The sequence below is a fragment of the Grus americana genome, chromosome 30, assembly GCF_028858705.1.
Source record: "Grus americana isolate bGruAme1 chromosome 30, bGruAme1.mat, whole genome shotgun sequence".
In the NCBI taxonomy this organism is placed as follows: Eukaryota; Metazoa; Chordata; class Aves; order Gruiformes; family Gruidae; genus Grus; species Grus americana.
The window spans coordinates 703308-722779 of NC_072881.1; the positions used below are offsets into that span (position 1 = coordinate 703308).

The 19472-nt window shown below is 44.1% G+C and overlaps 2 protein-coding genes across 3 annotated transcripts in view; both read left to right on the plus strand.

Moving 5' to 3' along the window:
* The first annotated feature begins 1266 nt into the window (after nucleotides 1–1266).
* On the plus strand, nucleotides 1267–3815 carry LOC129197927 (transcription factor HES-7-like). Its single transcript, XM_054806749.1, has 3 exons — nucleotides 1267–1352; nucleotides 2866–2944; nucleotides 3120–3815. Exons 1-3 carry the CDS (start codon nucleotides 1272–1274, stop codon nucleotides 3785–3787), a joined length of 828 nt encoding a protein of 275 aa, XP_054662724.1. The 5' UTR covers nucleotides 1267–1271; the 3' UTR covers nucleotides 3788–3815.
* Nucleotides 3816–12483: 8668 nt separating this feature from the next.
* LOC129197953 (maltase-glucoamylase-like) overlaps nucleotides 12484–19472 on the plus strand; it is a 52595-nt gene continuing 45606 nt past the window's right edge. Inside the window, exons 1-5 of one of the 2 annotated variants that reach the window (XM_054806787.1) lie at nucleotides 12484–12607; nucleotides 13278–13351; nucleotides 17204–17327; nucleotides 18024–18133; nucleotides 19289–19440. In XM_054806787.1, coding sequence (XP_054662762.1) covers nucleotides 12484–12607; nucleotides 13278–13351; nucleotides 17204–17327; nucleotides 18024–18133; nucleotides 19289–19440 — 584 coding nt within the window. The remainder of the gene's footprint in view (nucleotides 12608–13277; nucleotides 13352–17203; nucleotides 17328–18023; nucleotides 18134–19288; nucleotides 19441–19472) is intronic. The other variant, XM_054806788.1, reaches the window with a different exon arrangement.

A 19472-nucleotide genomic window follows, 5' to 3' on the forward strand; every position in this document is an offset into this window, starting at 1 on the left:
GTTTAGTCCCAGTCTAACCCACCCCGGTCCCAGTTTAGCCCCAGCCTTACGGTTTAGTCCCAGTCTAACCCACCCCGGTCCCAGTTTAGCCCCAGCCTTATGGTTTAGTCCCAGTCTAACCCACCCCCATCCTGGTTTAGTCCCAGTCTAACCCACCCCGGTCCCAGTTTAGCCCCAGCCTTACGGTTTAGTCCCAGTCTAACCCACCCCGGTCCCAGTTTAGCCCCAGCCTTACGGTTTAGTCCCAGTCTAACCCACCCCGGTCCCAGTTTAGCCCCAGCCTTACGGTTTAGTCCCAGTCTAACCCACCCCCGTCCCGGTTTAGTCCCAGTCTAACCCACCCCGGTCCCAGTTTAGCCCCAGCCTTACGGTTTAGTCCCAGTCTAACCCACCCCCATCCCGGTTTAGTCCCAGTCTAACCCACCCCCGTCCCAGTTTGGCCCCAGCCTTACGGTTTAGTCCCAGTCTAACCCACCCCAGTCCCACTTTAGTCCCAGTCTAACCCACCCCTGTCCCAGTTTGGCCCCAGCCTTACGGTTTAGTCCCAGTCTAACACACCCCCGTCCTGGTTTAGTCCCAGTCTAACCCACCCCCGTCCCAGTTTGGCCCCAGCCTTACGGTTTAGTCCCAGTCTAACACACCCCCGTCCCGGTTTAGCCCCAGTCTAACCCACCCCCATCCCAGTTTAGCCCCAGCCTTATGGTTTAGCCCCAGTCTAACCCACCCCCGTCCCAGTTTGGCCCCAGCCTTACGGTTTAGTCCCAGTCTAACCCACCCCCATCCCGATTTAGTCCCAGTCTAACCCACCCCCATCCCGGTTTAGTCCCAGTCTAACCCACCCCGGTCCCAATTTAGCCCCAGCCTTATGGTTTAGTCCCAGTCTAACCCACCCCCGTCCCAGTTTAGCCCCAGCCTTACGGTTTAGTCCCAGTCTAACCCACCCCGGTCCCAGTTTAGCCCCAGCCTTATGGTTTAGTCCCAGTCTAACCCACCCCGGTCCCAGTTTAGCCCCAGCCTTACGGTTTAGTCCCAGTCTAACCCACCCCGGTCCCAGTTTAGCCCCAGCCTTACAGTTTAGTCCCAGTCTAACCCACCCCCGTCCCAGTTTAGCCCCAGCCTTATGGTTTAGTCCCAGTCTAACCCACCCCCATCCCAGTTTAGCCCCAGCCTGATCTGGCGCTGGCCCAGTTAGGCCGGGGTTGGGCCTCACTTTCGCTCTGCCCCCCTCCCCCGCTCCCCTCCCCCGCCCCGGGCAGCTCCTGAAGCCGCTCATGGAGAAGCGTCGTCGCGACCGCATGAACCGCAGCCTCGATCGGCTCCGGCTGCTGCTGCTGGCAGCCACCTGTGACGAGGTGAGGCTCTATCGCGACTATCGCGGTTCTGTCGCGACTAGCGCGGCGCTATCGGGGCTCTATCGCGACTATTGCAGCTCTCTTGCAGCTCTGTTGAGGCGCTCCCGTGACTATCGGGGCTCTTCCTCTCTCTATCGCGACTGTCGCACCTCTATCGCGGTTCCGGCGCGACTGTTGCAGCTCTATTGCGGCTCTGTCGCAACTCTCAGCTCTATCACAGCTTTATTGTGGCACTGTCGTAACTATCGGGGCTCTTCCTCTCTATCACGACTATCGCGCTTCTATTGTGCCTCTAGCACGGTTCTGTCGCGACTGTTGCGGCACTATTGGGGCTCTATCGCGACTATTGCAGCTCTATTGTGGCTCTGTCACAACTCTCAGTCCTACCGCGGCTTTATTGTGGCACTCTCATGACTATCGTGGCCCTTCCTCTCTCGATTGTGACTATCACGACTCTGTCATGACTGTTTGGGCTCTGTAAGGACTCTACCATGACTTTCAGCTCTGCCATGGCTCTGTTGTGATACTATCATGACTATCCCGGCTCTGTTGTGGCTTTATCTTGACTATTGCAGCTTTCTCACAGCTCTAGCAGGACTCCGTTGGTCCGTCAAGGCTCTTTTGTGGCACTATCATGATTATTGCAACTATCGTGACAGTTCTGGCTCTGTTGTGACTGGGCCCAGCCTTAGCTGGGCTCTATCATGACTATTAGGGTTCTATTGTTACTATCGCATCTACCGAGGCTCTGTCATGACTCTTTTGTGACCTGATTGCGATTATGGGGGCTCTGTCGCGGCTGTGTTGTGACTATGGGGGCTCTACCGTGACTCTGTCCCGATGCTCGGGGGTCTCTCGGGGCTCTCTCGCGATTATCCATTGCGATTATCACCTTGTTATCCTGCCTGTCGCCTGTCACTGCAGCTACGGCAGCCCACCACCACCAGGGGGCGCTGTCGGAGCACTGTCGGGACACTGGGGGCTCTGACAGGGCGCTATCGGGACATTATCGGGACGCTCTTGGCACACTTTTGGGGTCTCTATCGGGGGACGCTATCGGGACGCTATCAGGACACTACTGAGACGCTATTGGGGGTCTATTTTGGCGCTATCGCAGCTCTATCGTGACACTATTGTGACACTATTGGGAGACCCTCGGGGCGCTATCGGGTCACGCTATCAGGGCACTACTGGGATGCTGTTGGGGCTCTGTCATGAGACTTGGGGCTCTATCGGGACACTCTGGGGAGCTCTACTGGGGCACTATCGTGACACTACCGTGACGCTATCGCTATCGGACCAGTATCGGGATCCCCGTGGGCCTCGCTCACGGCTCTGGGGGCGCCGTCGGGGTGGTTCCGTCACGACACCGTGGCTGCCGCTGCCGCCGCCTCCCTGCCCCCCGCCGTCACGACTCATGTGACATGTGTGTGTCGTGTCCCCCCACCCCCGCTCCTCCCCCCGCTCCGTCTCTCTCCCCTCCCCCCCCCTCCCCCTCCAACCCCGCCCCCAGCGTCTCCGAAACCCCAAGGTGGAGAAGGCCGAAATCCTGCAGAAAACGGTGCAGTTCCTGCGGGCACAGCCCCTCTCAGGTCCGTGCCTCAGTTTCCCCCCCCCCCCCCAACCCTGGGACACCCCCACACCACCCCCCCCCTCCGTCGCCGGAGGACGCCACGTTGCGGCTTCTCAGGCGGCCGCTCCGGGGAGGGGGGGGCGCGGGGGTCGCGCGGGAGTTTGAGGGGGTCACCGTGTTTCTCTCCGGCACAGAGCCCTCGCGGACAGAGGAGCTGTTCCTGCGGCGCTACCGCAGCGGTTACCGGGAGTGCTTGGCTCGCGCCGCTCGTTTCCTGCAGGCCGTTCCAGTGGAGCCTCCGTGTCCGGGTCTGGGTCCCGTACCCGTCTGTCCCCCACCGCTCATCGCCGGCCCCACCGACACCCCCGGGCCCTCCGGCCGCCATGGACTGCCTGCGCCGCGGGTGGGGCCCAGCTGCCCCAGTTACCACAGTTATGGGCCTGGTTACGACAACTTTGGGCCTACTCCGGGGCCTAGTCTGGGGCCTACTCACAGGCCTAACTGTGGCCTTGGTTACCGCCCCGGTGACGGCCCCGGTTGCCCCGGTGACGGCGCCGGTTGCCCCGGCGATGGCCCCTGTTGCCCTGATGATGGCCCTGGTTGCCCCGGCGACAGGTCCGGGTGTCCTGGTTACCACGGTTACGGGCCTGATCTGAGGCCTGGTCTCAGGCCTACTTTCGGGCCTACTTTCAGGCCTAGTTTGGGGCCCAGCCTGGGCCCCCAGCATGGCCCCAGTCGTGGCCCTGGTTGCGGCCCCAGCGGCCACGAGGACTCACAGCGGCGCTGCGCCAAGGAAGAGGCGCCGAGGGAGAGCGGGGGGCCGCTGGGGCCGCCCTGCCGCGTCTGGAGACCCTGGCCCTGAGCCATGAGGGGCGGCTGCGCGTCCCCCCCTGCTTACTCGCTGGGAGGATGGGAGGGACTTGGAGGATGGGGGGTGGGGGGGAACTGGTATACTGGGAGGAAGGCGGGCTTTTTAGCTGCTAAACTGGGAGGAAGGCCCTTTTTAAGTACTGGGAGGACAGGAGTAAACTGGAAGGCTGGGAGGAAGGCGGGTTTTTAACAAGTATACTGGGAGGACGGTGGTTTTTGCTGGTATACTGGGAGGAAGGTGGGTTTTTAACTGGTATACTGCAAGGATAGTGGTTAGTGAGTTGTATACTGGGAATTTTTATTTTTTTTTTAAACTGGTATACTGGGAAGACAGGCTCTTAACTGGTATACTGGGAGGAAGACTGCTTTTTTGTTGGTATACTGGGAGAATGTATTTTTTTTTTTAACTTATGCTGGGAGGAAGGTCCCTTTTCACTGGTGTGCTGGGAGAACAAGAGTTTTTTTCACTGGTATATTGGGAGGACTGAGCTTTATTACTGGTATACTGGGAGTATGGGAGAGTTTTAACTGGTATATCAAAAGGAAGATGGTTTTCACTGGTATACTGGGAGGACAAAACTCTATTACTGGGGGAGGATGCGGGGCTTTTACTGGTACACTGGGAGGACAGCATTTTCTTTTTCACCAGTATACCAGAAATACGGGTTTTTAACTGGTAGACTGGAGGAACAGGTGGTTTTAACTGGTATACTGGGAAGAAGGGGACTTTTCCTTGGTATACTGGGAGGATGGCGGCTATTCACTGGTATACTGGGAGGATGGCAGTTTTTAACTGGTATACCGGCAGGATGGGGAGGTTTACTGGTATACTGGGAGGAAGGTGGTTTTTTTCATTGGTATACTGGGAGGATGAGGGACTTCCCCAGCTCTGGAGCTACCTCAGACCTGGTGTTAAATCCAGTTTTCCCAGAGTTGGTTGATTGCCCTCAAATTGAGGGTTTTCACCTCAAAACCCAGCCCCAGGTCCTGGAGTCCTGGGATGGGGGGGACGACATGACACGACCCTTCCTCCATCCTCCCTAGGTGGAGGATCTGAGTCCTGACCAGAAATCGGGAGGAATGGCTCTAGGTGGCATCGTATGGGGGGGGCTCGAGGCTCCCCGGGCTGGTTTTGGGGTGAAGAAGTGGTGGTTTTGGGGTCTGTTAACACTTTCTTCCCAGTACAGGTGGAGCCTTGGGGTCCCAGCCAGCCCCAGATCCCAAACTGGGGGGATGTCAAAAACGGGTGGGAAAAAGGGTGGGGGGGAAATATATTTTTTGTTATAATCTTTTTTTTTTTTTTTTCTTTCCTGTACCCAATTTATGACCCCTTCCCCCTTTTTTCCTGTATATCTGGGGGGGAAAAAAAATGTAATTCAAATACAGAATGTGTTGCATCCTGATGTCTCCTGGCTTCTTCTGACATCGGTGGGGGGCTGCAAGACACTGGGGACACCTTCCCCCCCCCCCCAGGCATGGCCCTATGGCAAAGGGGACCCCATAGGGACTTGGGGGTTGGTCATGGGAGATTTTCTATAGGGTGTGTGGGGGTTGCTATGGGCCTGGGTTGTCTAGGGTCAGGTGACTGGGGGTGTCCCTATAGGGTGGAGTTATGTTGAGGACTTGTAGGACCTTATGGGGAAGCATGTCTAGGGTCCATATGGGGAGGGGGCCTACATGGAGGACCCCAAGGGTAGGGAGCCATGGCTGCCCTTTGAGTTCTGTCCCTCCTCACTCTTCTCCTCCTTCTCTCCATCTTCTGGAATGTGAGGGACATCAGTGTCTGGTTGGCTCCATCCCCAGGAGGTGAGGGACCCAGGTTGAAGGACACTAGTGTCTGTCATCGAAAGGTCATGGCAACTGGGGGAGGTTCCTGAAGATGGGAGAGAGCAAAAGTCGCTCCTGTCCTCAAGCAGGGCAAGAAGGAGGATCCAGGGAGCTACAGGATGTCAGTCTGACCTCCACCCCGGGAAGGTGATGGAGAAAATCCCCCTGGAAAGAATTTCCAAAGACATAGAATCATGGAATCATTTAGGTTGGAAAAGAGCTTTAAGATCATCAAGTCCAACCACTGAACCATGTCCCCAAGCACCACATCTACATGTCTTTTAAATACCTCCAGGGATGGTGACTCCACCACCTCCCCGGGCAGCCTGTTCCAATGCTTGACAACCCTTTTGGTGAAGAATTTTTTCCTCATCTCCAATCTAAACCTCCCCTGGAGCAACTTGAGGCCATTTCCTCTTGTCCTGTTGGTCGTCACTCTGGAGAAGAGACCGACTCCCACCTGGCTACACCCTCCTTTCAGGTAGTTGTAGAGAGCAATCAGGTCTCCCCTCAGCCTCCTCTTCTCCAGGCTAAACAACCCCAGGTCCCTCAGCTGCTCCTCATCAGACTTATTCTCCAGACCCTTCACCAGCTTCTTTGCCCTTCTCTGGACACGCTGCAGCACCTCAATGTCCTTCTTGGAGTGAGGGGCCCAAAACTGAACATAGTATTCGAGGTTGAGTACAGGGGGACGGTCACTGTCCTGGTCCTGCTGGCCACACCATTGCTGATACAAGCCAGGATGCTGTTGGCCTTCTCGGCCACCTGGACACGCTGCTGGCTCATGGTCAGCCACTGTTGACCAATACCTCCAGGTTCTTTTCCACCGAGCAGCTTTCCAGCCACTCTGCCCCAAGCCCATAGAGTTGCCTGGGGTTGGTGTGACCCAAGTGCAGGACCCGGCACTTGGCCTTGAATGACGAGAAGGTGGTGGGGAGCGGTCAGCGTGGATCGATGACGGGCAAATCGTTCTTAACCACCAAGCCAGACAACGAGGTGACTGGCTTGGTGGACAAGGGGAGAGAAGGGGGTGGGGTTTTCTGTGACTTCATTGGCTGAATTCTGGGACCCGGAGGGTCGGGATCAATGTCCGCCGATACGCCGGAGGGTCGTGCTGCCATCCAGAGGGACCTCAATAGGCTGGAGAAATGGGCTGATGGGACCCTCATGAAGTTCAATGAGGGGAAGTGAGAAGTCCTGCTCTTGGGGACGAACAACCCCAGGTACCCCAGTGAGGTCTGGGGACCGCCCAGCTGGAAAGCGGCTTCACTGAGAAGGAACCTTGGGGTTGTGGTGGACACCAAGTTGAACGTGAGCCAGCCATGCATCCTTGGGGCAAAGAAGACCAATGGTGTCCTGGGCTGCATTAGGCAAAGCCTTGCCAGAAGGTCGAGGGAGGTGATGCTTCTCCTCTGCTCGGCACTGGTGAGAGCACACCTGGAGTCTTATGTCCGGTTCTGGGCTGCCCAGTACAAGAGACGTGGGCATACTGGAGAGGCTAACAAAGGGCCATGAAGATGATGAAGGGACCAGAGCACTTCTCCTGTGAGGAGAGGCTGAGAGAGCTGGGACTGTTCAGCCTGGAGAAGACTCGGGGGGGGGATCTCATCAAGGTGCATAAACACCTGGTGGGAGGGGATGAAGAAGACGGAGCCAGGCTCTTCTCAGTGGTGTCCAGAACAGGAGGCAGTGGCCACAAATTAAAGCCCGTTAAATTCCCAATTTCTAAGTTTTGCAGAGTCCCACAGGCACCCCTCAAATATCCCAGATCCTTACGCTCCTCTTGGTTCCTCCTCCTCGTCGGGTGCAAGGTTCAGGTTGGCTTTCTCCAATGCTCTTCCTGGAAAATTTCCCTTTGACCACCCCCTAATCACTGGAGACCTTTGGTCTCTGTCATCGAGGCTCTTATCACCGGGCCATCAAATCTGCGTCCCTGGGTGGCTTCCGTTATTGCTTCCCTTTTTACTTATTACCCCTTTGGTGGACCAGAAAGGTCCTTGATGAGGTAACATTAATGCAGCAGATGCCAATACCAACCCCTGTCCCAAAGCCCTACCAAGGCTCCTACCCCTCATCCTTACCCCATCCTCTAACCCCAAAATCACGAAGCTGAAGCTCGTACCCACGAACCCTTCCCGTGTCCCTCATCCTGCTCCCTTGCCCTGGTTGCCCACTTCTCACCATGAGACCCATCTCCGTTGCCTCAGCCGGGAAGCTCACCAGTAGCCCAACTGCTCACCAGAACCCCCAAGCAGAACCCTGAACCCTCACCTTAGCCCTTCCCTACTCCTGAAGGTTCATGAGGTAGCAGTGGGGTCTACGGGTCACCCATTAGTCCTCGTCCCAGGGAGCAAGGTGGTGGTGGGTGGCCATGGGGCAGCACTGCTCTACCCAATCAATACGCCCAGGTCTGGGTTGGACTTGGGGTGTCCAAATGCCTGAGGGCATGAGCTGGTGGTTGGGTACCTTCAATGCCTGGAGCCAGGAGAGCAGTAGAGTCTATGAAGCAAAGCAGGGATACCCTGGGTTCCCTGGGAGTGGTGGTGGGTCTGTGAGGCGGAGCTGACGTACCCCGAGACATCTGGGTCCTGGGGAGCTGTGAAGACCACGGGTTAGAGGCCAGGAACCCGAGATACCCCTGGAGCGGAGGAGTCTACGGGGAAGAGCTGGAAGACGTGGGTCGCAGGGAGGAGCAGAGGCTGTGTGCCACTTGTACAAGTTTTTTGAATGCCTCCAGGGATGAGGACTCCACCACCTCTCTGGGCAGCCTGTTCCAATGCCTGACCACTCTTTCGGTGAAGAGATTTCTCCTCATCTCCAATCTAAACCTCCCCTGAGGCAACTTGAGACCATTTCCTCTTGTCCTGTTGGTCGTTACTCCGGAGAAAAGACCAACCCCCACCTCACTACAACCCCCTTCCAGGTAGTTGTAGAGAGTGTTAAGGTCTCCCCTCAGCCTCTTCTTCTCCAGGCTCAAGATCCCCAGTTCCCTCAGCCGCTCCTCATCAGACTTGTTGTCCAGAACCTTCACCAGCTTCGTTGCCCTTCTCCGCACACCTGATGTCAGGGTGACTGAAGTCCCCCCCATGAGGACCAGGACCTGTGAATGTGAGACTGCTCCTCTCTGTCTGTAGAGGGGCCTCAGCCGCTTGTTCTTCCTGGTCTGTAGCAGACACCAACTACAACATCACGGTCACCTGTCCTGGCCTTCATCCTGACGCAGGAGCTCCCAGTTGGCTTCTCATCCAGCTCCATGGAAAAGCTCCACACACCCCATAACGGGTAACTCTTCCGGTCCTTCCTAAGGAGGTTGTGTCCTGTCACGGGAGCCATCCCACCACTTCTCCATGATCCCCACGAGACCGTAGACCTGCAGCTGGGGACGGGTCTCCAACTCAATCACGGTTATTCCCCATGCTGTCCACCCCCCCACCCTATTTATCGGCAGAAAAGTGTGTTCTACAGCCAACATCTCCATTATCAGCTCCAGATGATTCGGATCATTTTCTTGTAGGACGCTTTTCACGTTCTCAAATGTTCCTAATGCGATTTCGTTACGATAAGAAAAATACCCCTAAAACCCCCCCCAAACCCCCCAAGCCCCCCAAAAACCCCCAAAAACCCCCCAACCCCCCCCCCCCCAAACCCCCCAAACCCCCCCAAAAACCCAAAAAACTAACCAAAAAATCAGACCATAGATTTTGGCCACATCGCATTAAGGATATTTTGATCCATCCAAGATGTGAGCAGTCACAGAGAAAAATACACTTCTTTTTTTCTCCCAAGCAAATTATTGTATTGTATTGTATTGTATTGTATTGTATTGTATTGTTTTATTGTATTGTATTGTATTGTATTGTATTATTTTATTTTATTTTATTTTATTTCATTTTATTATTTTATTCTGTTTTGTTTTGTTTTATTTTGTTCTGTTTTATTTTATTTTATTTTATTTGGTAGCTGAAAGGCGCGATAATACATTTTTGGCAATAAGAAAGATCCGATTTTTTCGGTGACATATCGTCTACCTTGAAAAAAAAAAAAAAAGCGATTATCAATCTGCAGACGTAAGCAACTGCTCTACGTTCACGGCCGTGGCTCGAACCGTTCACGAAATTTGTTCCTACAGTGCCTGACTCCGCCTCGGTTTCTGTTTACACTTTCGCTAGCCATAAAAGCGATAAAATTATTATTATTTTTTTAAAAATTTTCATTTATTTATTTATTTATTGCCTCCCACGTTTCATTCACGCCAGGTCCTCGTGAAACCTCGAGAGACGCATCTCTTCCGCTTCTGACGGCAAGGTCTCCGGCAGCGACCGCTATCGGAGCTGCGCAATTTTTTTTTTTTTTTTTCTCCTTTGCCCCAAGAATTAAAATTTGCCCCCCCCCCCCCAAAAAAAATGGCTATTTTGGCCCATTTTTTAAATATGGAGAAGGATGAAGGTCTGGCCAGGTATCCACAGACCGAGTTTATGCTATGTCTACAATGTCTTGGAGCTCCTATAGGTACTTTGAAACTGAATTTTAAATATATTTATTGGGTTTTCTTTTCCCACTGGAATGCAATTGTTCAGTTGAAACGATTTCAATCGAAATTTCTCAAAAAATGAAAAGTTCCAATTTCTGAGACGAGGCTCGCCGTGGGATAAACCTTCTTCAGGATGACTGCCGCCAGGTCCACGTGTTGGAGTTCTGCCCGAGCCCGGTGGGCTTCTGTGCTGCGAATAAATAAAACGAAATAAAAATGAGGGGGGAAAAAAAGAAAAAATTAAATAAAAAATAAAAATATAAGGAATCGCCTGAATTTTTCCTCTCTACTTTAGTAATTTAGGAATTTTAGTAATTAAGCAAGAGAGGACGTGGAGCATCTTCTCCTTGCAGGTCAGCACAACTCACAAAGAGTTGTCCCCCCCCGCCCTGTTCTCCAACCTCCGCGTCAGGATTTTCTGCGTGTTCTCCACTTTTCACGGAAAAATAAGAAAATAACCCCGAAAGCACCTGCCCTCCGGGTGAACCGTAAGGGCGGAGGGGCAGGAATAATTTCTCCTTTTTTTTTTTTTTCCTGGGTTTTGGTGGAGTTTCTGAACAAATCTTTTCGATCTGAATTTTTTTTAATGCGATTTTACATTTTTTAATTTTTTTTTTTTTTTGGTTTTTCCTTCTCCCCCCCCCCCCCCAATGCTGGAGGTAGGTGTTTCATCGTTTTATCACGAAAGAGGCAGATTTTAGGGGTGGGCACATCATTCCCAGTGACTGATTTAGTTTTTTGGGGGGGGGAGTTTGATCCGGCGAGGTCCCAGGAATTTTTTGCTGCCTCGAAATCAATTTTCTGACTTTCATGGATTTGCCAGAATTCCCTTGTCTTCAACTGCCTGATTTTTCAGGACATAATTGGCTTGAAATTCCTGCAAATCTAATTGGGACACACACAAAAAAAAAATCACCAAACACCAAAAAACCGACCTTTGATTTTATAGCCTTGATATATAATAAAAATTAATTAAAATTTTTCTATTTTTACTCGTTTTCGCAGCCCCCGACCTTTTCATTCCTGCGTGTCGCGTTACGGAAAGCAGAAAGGCGGATTGAGGGAAAAGTCTGTTTCTGACGACGGAGTGCTCTGCGGAATCAGCGAAACAAAGCTGTAAATCCTTTAAAAAAAAAAAAAAACAAAAAAAAAAAAAAAGAAGGCGTGCGGCTGCCCTTGGCGGACTTCGTTAGCAAACGACGCGCCCGTCTGATAACGGGACGGAATAAAACGTGGATTTACAGCCACGCGCAACAGACGAAAAAGGAAGGGGGGGGGGGAAAAAAGGGCCGTAAGGTACGTACTCGAATTTTTCCAGATTCGCTGTTTTCTTAGAAATTTCTACCCAGCCGCTGCCCGTTTGCCTGGCGCTTGAATCTCCGTTTATAAATCAAAGAATCTTTCTTTCGCCGTCTAAATAGTTGGGAGCGAAAGACCGGAAAATTGCGCGTCACGGTTGTTCGGGATGGGCGCAGTTTTAACGTTTGTTATTTGGTGGTATTAATTAATGATCGTTATTGTCATTAGGATTTCAGTTTTTTTCCTCCAAAAGAATGTCAGTTCGGAGGGCTCCCGGGAAATATTCAGTCAGCGTGAAAGAATTGGAGAGAGGCAATGTTTAGTGGTTAGAATAAATTTTTTTTTGGAGTAAAAATGGATTTTTTTCGGAGTAAAAATGAGATTTTTTTCAACATAAAAATGAATATTTTTCAGAGGAAAAATGAATTTTTTTCAACATAAAAATGGATTTTTTAATGTAAAAATGAGATTTTTTTCAACATAAAAATGAATTTTTTTCAACATAAAAATGAGATTTTTTCAATGTAAAAATGGATTTTTTCAATGTAAAAATGGATTTTTTCAAAGTAAAAATAAGATTTTTTTCAACATAAAAATGAATTTTTCTCAACATAAAAATGAGATTTTTTTCAACATAAAAATGGATTTTTTCAACATAAAAATGGATTTTTTTTTCAATGTAAAAATGAATTTTTTTTCAATGTAGTTTTTTGGGGCTGCTTAGGCACAAGAGGTGCAACAGGCGTAAGCTGTTCTTTTTATGCACGCCTTTTTCTTCTCTTTTATAAATAACTATCCTACCCTGTTAATAGTTTGTTTTAGGGCAAATGCTACAATTATACAAAATTTATACAACAGGAATTTTTGTTTGCTTGGGAAAAAAAAAAAAATCCAACTTGCAAAACCCAAACCCGCAGATTGGTTCAGTTTTGAGTTCTGGAGTTTCAGTAAAATTTTGGAGGTTTCAAAAAAAAAAAAATTTTTTTTTTTTTTTTAAATTTCCTTACACAATGCTGTTCTTCTGGGCGTAGATGGAAAGGAAAAAATTCAGCAAATTGGAAATTATCTTCATCGTCCTCTTCTGTTTGGTGGTGGCCGTGGCCTGTGTCCTCATCGGGATTTTAGCGACGCGAGAAACCGTAACTGAGAGCAGCCGTAAGTGCCGATTTCTGCCGCCCAATCAGGAGAAAAGCTGGAATTTTTGGCTCTGTTTGATAAAATTAAATTAGATATACGTATGAAATTGCAATATATAAAAATATAGCTACGTGTTATATTAAAATATATGCTAAATTTTAGATCTGTTTGATAAAATTGAATTACATATATATATAAAATTGTAATATAAAAATATATCTACAGATTCTATTAAAAACATAACAGAAAATATAACATTAAAGGCAAATTTTATCCCCCCTCGAGCCTCGATTTCCTTCTCCTTCATTTTCTAATTGTCAAAAGAGGAGAATTTCAATTTTTTTTTTTTAAATTTAAAGCGTTACCTAAAAAAAAAAAAAAATTAAAAAAAAACATTAAAAACCCGGAGGGAGCCAAAGCCCTGTCGTACAGAGAAAACCCGATAACCGTAAAAACCTGGAATATTTCTACTCTTTTGGTACATCAGAAATTAAAACCCGGAAAAATGAAGTTTTTCCGTCTTAATCTGGAGGATTTTTGGTAAAACAAGCGAGGAGCCGAGGTTTGTTGGAAGCGATGCTTGAGACGTTAAGAAACGACGGGGGAAAATCGTTAAAAATACTCCTCCTACTCCTCCTCTACTACTACTAGTAGTAGAGATTAACCCCTTTATTTCTATACCTCACAGAATTTTCCCCAAACTGCCCGAGCGTGACGATAGCTGAGCGGATCGACTGCATCCCGGACCAAGTCGCCACCAAGGTCTGAAAACTTGAGAAAAATAAGAAAAAAAAAAAAAATTTAGATTTTTGTAGCCTAATGCCTATGGGATAAGTAATTCCCTTTTAATAACAAAATAAATTGCATTTTTTTTATACCAGAGCAGGGGGTTTTTTTAACCCTTTTTTTCTTTTTCAACCGGCAAACCGCCTTGAATATTTTTCGGAATTTGGAAATCTTTCCATTTTGCTGAAGTGGTCTTTTTTTTTTTTTTAAATTTTTTCTTTTTTTCTTTTTTGTTTTTTCTTTTTTACTTTTTCCTTTTTCCTTTTTCCTTTTTTCTTTTTTCTTTTTTCTTTTTTCTTTCCTTTTTTTTCTTTATTTTTCTTTATTTTTCTTTTTTTTTGGGGGTGTGCGTGTGACGTTGGATATTAATGTTTCTAACGACGTATTAAACCAAAAATCAGCAGGTGGTTTTTTTTTTTTTTTAAGCTGTAATAGATATTGCAATGGTTGCCAAAGGAAATGGAATCTCTTGAATTTCGGTCACGGAAATTCAGAATTCAGAAAACGAGGTGAATTATTTCAATTTGCCAGCAAAAAACCTCCCCCCCCCCATTAGAATGTAATAAAATAACATTTAATATAATTTGGCCGGTAAAACCGTCATTAAAGGTCAAACTGATGGCAGCGTCCTCTTTTGCGTGGGAGACGGCACTTTAATTAATTAATTAATAAATTAGTACCTTGGAGCCAGCTCATGCCGTACCGAGGGACTGACGTCGACTATTAAACTTATAAAAATTTACGTTATAACTTAATATTAGTATTAAATATTTGAGAATAGAAGCGGAGGAGCAGCACGGCCATCGCGAATCGCGGGGAATCTCGCTGCGGTGGCGTCGCCAATTGATTAATTAATTAATCAATTAATGAAAGTCCCACATTTTGCATCACCCCTAAGATTTAATTTAATTTAATTTATTTAAAAAAAAAAAAATTAAGATATGGGGTGGAACGGAGCAGGCCTGCAAAGCGAACGAGCTGAAAATTCTATTTCCTTCAGGCAGAGTTGATTTTGCAGAATTATTGAATTTATTTCAATAATAATAATGAGTTGATTTTGCAGAATTATTGAATTTATTTCAATAATAATAATAACAATGAGTTGATTTTGCAGAATTATTGAATTTGTTTCAATAATAATAATAAATTTTGCAGAATTATTGAATTTATTTCAATAATAATAATAATAGTTGATTTTGCAGAATAATTTATTTCAATAATAATTTAGTAGTAGTAGCAGCAGCAACAGTAGTAGTAGTAGCAGCAGCAGCAACAAAAAAACCCTACAATAATACGGAATTTAATAATAATGATGAATACTAATGCTGAAATAATACGGAAAAGTCGATTTGCTGCTGCCTTTTTCACAATTGGATTTCAGCCGAAGGCTCGCTGGGAAAAAAAAATTACAATTAATTTAAACTAGGCGTAAGCTCGTTTAGCCGAGAGAAAGCCGTGCAAAAAATTCCTTAAAAAAAGCCGGAAAAAAAATCGAGCGAGTAGAACTGGAATTACCGAAAATATTTATTTATCATTAACCACGCAGAGGACGGAGGCGAGTGGGGAGTTGTTAACGACTCGCTGCCAAACGAGGGCAAAGTCGAAAGGGGGAACGAGAGAAACGATTCCTCGCGGCGATTTTCCCCATAAATCGGTTGATTTCCGCGCGTTTGTGTAAAACGACGCCCCCCCGCCCCCGGGATTTTTGGGGGGGGGGGGCAGAGTTCAGGGGTTACCACTTATGATGTCATAAACCCCGCTGCCTTATCTGGAATTAGCCCAGATTTGGTCGCCGGGTGGGGTTTATGGCGAATGGTTATCTGGCTTTATCCGATTGCGCCCATCAAATTTCGGGCGGGGGCCCGGGCCCCTCCCTTGGCGCCGGGCAGGAAAGGCGCAGGCTCCCAAATTCGGACGGCGTAAAGGTTTTGTCTATATACATACGCGTGCGTACATTGCAGCATACCACGGCGTAGTATAATGGACGTATACATTATAGGGTAATATAGCATGGTGTAGCGTAATGGCCGTATACATTATAGGGTAATATAGCACAGCGTAGTATAATGGACGTATACATTATAGGGTAATATAGCATTGCGTAGCGTAAGGTATGTATACATTATAGGATAATATAGCACAGCGTAGTATAATGTATGTATGTATACATTATAGGATAATATAGCACAGCATAGCCTAAATTATGTATACATTATAGGATAATATAGCATAGCATAGCATAATGTATGCATATATTATAGTACAATATAGCATAGCATAATGGCTGTATAAATTATAGTCTAATATAGCATAGCATAATGTAATATAATGTATGTATACATTATAGCATAGCATAATATAATGTATGTATACATTATAGGATAATATAGCAGAGCATAATATATAATGTATGTATACATTATCGTATAATATAGTATAGCATAGCATAGCATAATGGGTGTATACATTATAGTCTAATATAGCATAGCATAATGTAATATAATGTATGTATACATTATAGCATAGCATAATATAATGTATGTATACATTATAGGATAATATAGCATAGCATAGCATAATGTATGCATATATTATAGTACAATATAGCATAGCATAATGTATGTATACATTATAGTCTAATATAGCATAGCATAATGTAATATAATGTATGTATACATTATAGCATAGCATAATATAATGTATGTATACATTATAGGATAATATAGCATAGCATAGCATAATGTATGCATATATTATAGTACAATATAGCATAGCATAATGTATGTATACATTATAGTCTAATATAGCATAGCATAATGTAATATAATGTATGTATACATTATAGCATAGCATAATATAATGTATGTATGCATAGTATAATATAGCATAGCATAAAATAATGTATGTATACATTATAGTATAGCACAGTATAGTATAATATAACATATGTATACATTATAGTATCATATAGCATAGCATAGCATAATATAATGCATGTATATATTATAGTATAATATAGCATAGCATAATGTAATGTATGCATATATTATAGTATAATATAGTATAGCATAGCATAATATAATGTATGTATACATTATAGTATAGCATAGCATAGTATAATGTATGTATATATTATAGTGTAATATAGCATAGCATAGCCGAATATAATGTATGTATACAGTCTAGTATAATATAGCATAGCACAGCGTAATATAATGTCTGTATACATTTTAGTATAGCATAGCGTAATATATATACATACCTATATATAAAACATGTTATATGTTACTCTATTCAATTCTGAATTTTTATTATTTTATTTGATTCTTAATTTTTATTATTATTTTATTCTATTATTATTATTCTAGTTGTCTTATTTTATTCTAGTCCTAATTTTTATTATTTTATTCTATTCTTATTCTTATTCTATTCTTATTATTTTATTCCATTCTTAATTTTTATTATTTTATTCTATTATTATTATTATTCTACTTATTCTATTCTATTCTTAATTTTTATTATTTTATCCTATTCTTAATTTTTATTATTTTATTCTATTCTTATTATTCTTCTATCCTTCTTATTTGATTCTTAATTTTTATTATTTTATTCTATTATTATTATTCTATTCTTATTTTATTCGATTCTTAATTTTTATTATTCTATTATTATTCTTAATTTTTAGTTGGTGGTTGTTGTTGTTTGTTGTTGTTGTTGTTGTTTGTTGTTGTTGTTGTTGTTGTTATTATTATTATTATTATTATTATTATTATTATTATAGTCCATTCTGAGTGTGTATTATTTCTCTTGCCATTGCTTTGTTGGAAGCAGAACCTCTGCGCCCTCCGCGGGTGCTGCTGGAGCCCCCAGGGTGACACCCAGGTGCCCTGGTGCTTCTTCTCCTCCCAGCACGGGTACAGAGTGGAGGGGGAGGTGCGCACCACGCCGGAGGGTAAGCTGGCTGCACGCAGGTCAGGGCAATCACATCGATTTGATATTTTATTTTATTATTTTATTTTATTTTATTTTATTTTATTTTATTTTACTTTATCTTTATTTTATTTTACTTTATCTTATTTTCTTATTTTATTTTCTTATTTATTATTTTATTTTAGGTAAATTTATTTTATTGTACTTTTTTTTATTAATTTAATTTAGTTTCATTTCATTTCTTCATTTCATTTCACTTAAATTTTATTTATTTTATTTTATTTTAATTTAATTTTAATTTAGTTTTTATTTTACTTTATTTTTATTTTTTATTCATTTCATTTCATTTCTATTTTATTTTATTTTATTTTATTTTATTTTAATTTAATTTAATTTAACTTTATTTTATTTTATTTTATTTTTTTATTTTTATTTTTTATTCATTTCATTTCATTTCATTTATTTTCATTTCATTTCATTTTAATTTAATTTAATTTTATTTTTATTTTACTTTATTTTTATTTTTTATTAATTTCATTTCATTTTGTTTCATTTCTATTTTATTTTATTTTATTTTATTTTATTTTACTTTATTTTATTTTATTTTATTATTTTATTTTATTTTATTTTATTTTATTTTATTTTATTTTATTTTATTTTACTTGATTTTACTTGATTTTTATTTTTTATTCATATCATTTCACTTCCCCCCCCCTAGGCTTTCAAGCCACCCTGACTCGCCTCTCCTCGCCTTCGCTCTTCGGGAACGACGTCGACACCGTCCTGCTTACGGCGGAGCACCAGACCCCAAATCGCTTTCGCTTCAAGGTCAGTTCTTCACCTCGGTAGCCGCAAGATATCGGCGAGATCCGTGCATGAAAAAATTGCGAAATACCCTTAAAAAGATCAGATTTTATCTTCATTCAAATTTTTTTTTTCCCGCCCCCTCTTCATTGGGAAATGATTTGGGGCCAAATACGTTGATTTACGGTCTGTCTCGCGATTGGTTCGGCAGAAAGCGTTAGCGCTTCCAATGAGCTTTGCATTTTATGGAAAAATTCAGTGCTCAGTGTGTAAGGCGATACGCCAAAATCCATGGATTTGGGGGCCGGACAGGACTTCTGAGGCTTATGTTTGTTTTTTTTTTTTAATTTTTATTTTTATTACTTTTTAATTTTTAATTAAATTTTTAATGTTTAATTTTTAAATTTTAAGTTTTTGATTTTTGATTTATTTTATTTTTATTCTTATTTTGTTGGGGTTTTTCTTGTTTTTTATTTTTTATTTTTTCTTTTCCCTTTTTCCTTTTTTCTTTTTCCTTTTCCCTTTTTCCTTTTTTCTTTTTCCCTTTTTCCTTTTTTCCTTTTTTCCTTTTTCCCTTTTTCCTTTCCTTTATCTTTTTTCTTTTTCTTTTTTCTCTTTACTTTTTTCTTTTTTCTCTTTTTCCTCCTTTTTTCTTCTTTCCTTCTTTTCTCTTTTTTCCTTCTTTTTTATTTTCCCTTCTTTTTTATTTTTCCCTTCTTTTTTCTTTTTTCCTTCTTTTTTCTTTTTCCCCTTTTTTCTTTTTCCCTTTTTAATTTTTACCTTCTTTTTTTCTTTTTGCCTTCTTTTTTTTCCTTCTTTTTTCTTTTTGCCTTCTTTTTTTCTTCTTTTTTTTTTCTTTTTTTTTCTTTTTCTTTCCTCTTCTTCTTTCTGAAGTTCTCTTGGGGCTGGAGGGCGCCACATGTTCTCCTGCCAAAAAAACCTGGAAGTCAGGCTGGGTTTGGTTCCACCCAGCCGAGGTAGAACACGTAGACACGCCGAAGAACCGCTGGGCAACGCCTACAAATGAATTGTGCAGAATTCTGCCTATTTCCCATGGGAAAAATACCCTCAGATCAAGCAATAACGGGAAATCCTCCTTGTATCTCCTCAAATGAAGAGGCCGAAATTAATTAGGCACGAATTTCTAAATTACCTATTTCGTTCTTTAAACATTTGCAGCTCACCGATCCTAAAACGCAAAGATTTGAAGTTCCCCATGAGCACGTGACATCTTTCAGCGGTCCAGCAGCCTCCAATTTAAAATATAAAGTTTCTGTCCAGCAAAATCCCTTTGGCATCAAGGTGACCAGAGCAAGCAATGACAAAGTTTTGTGAGTAAATTTGGGGCTTTATATCCCTAAAA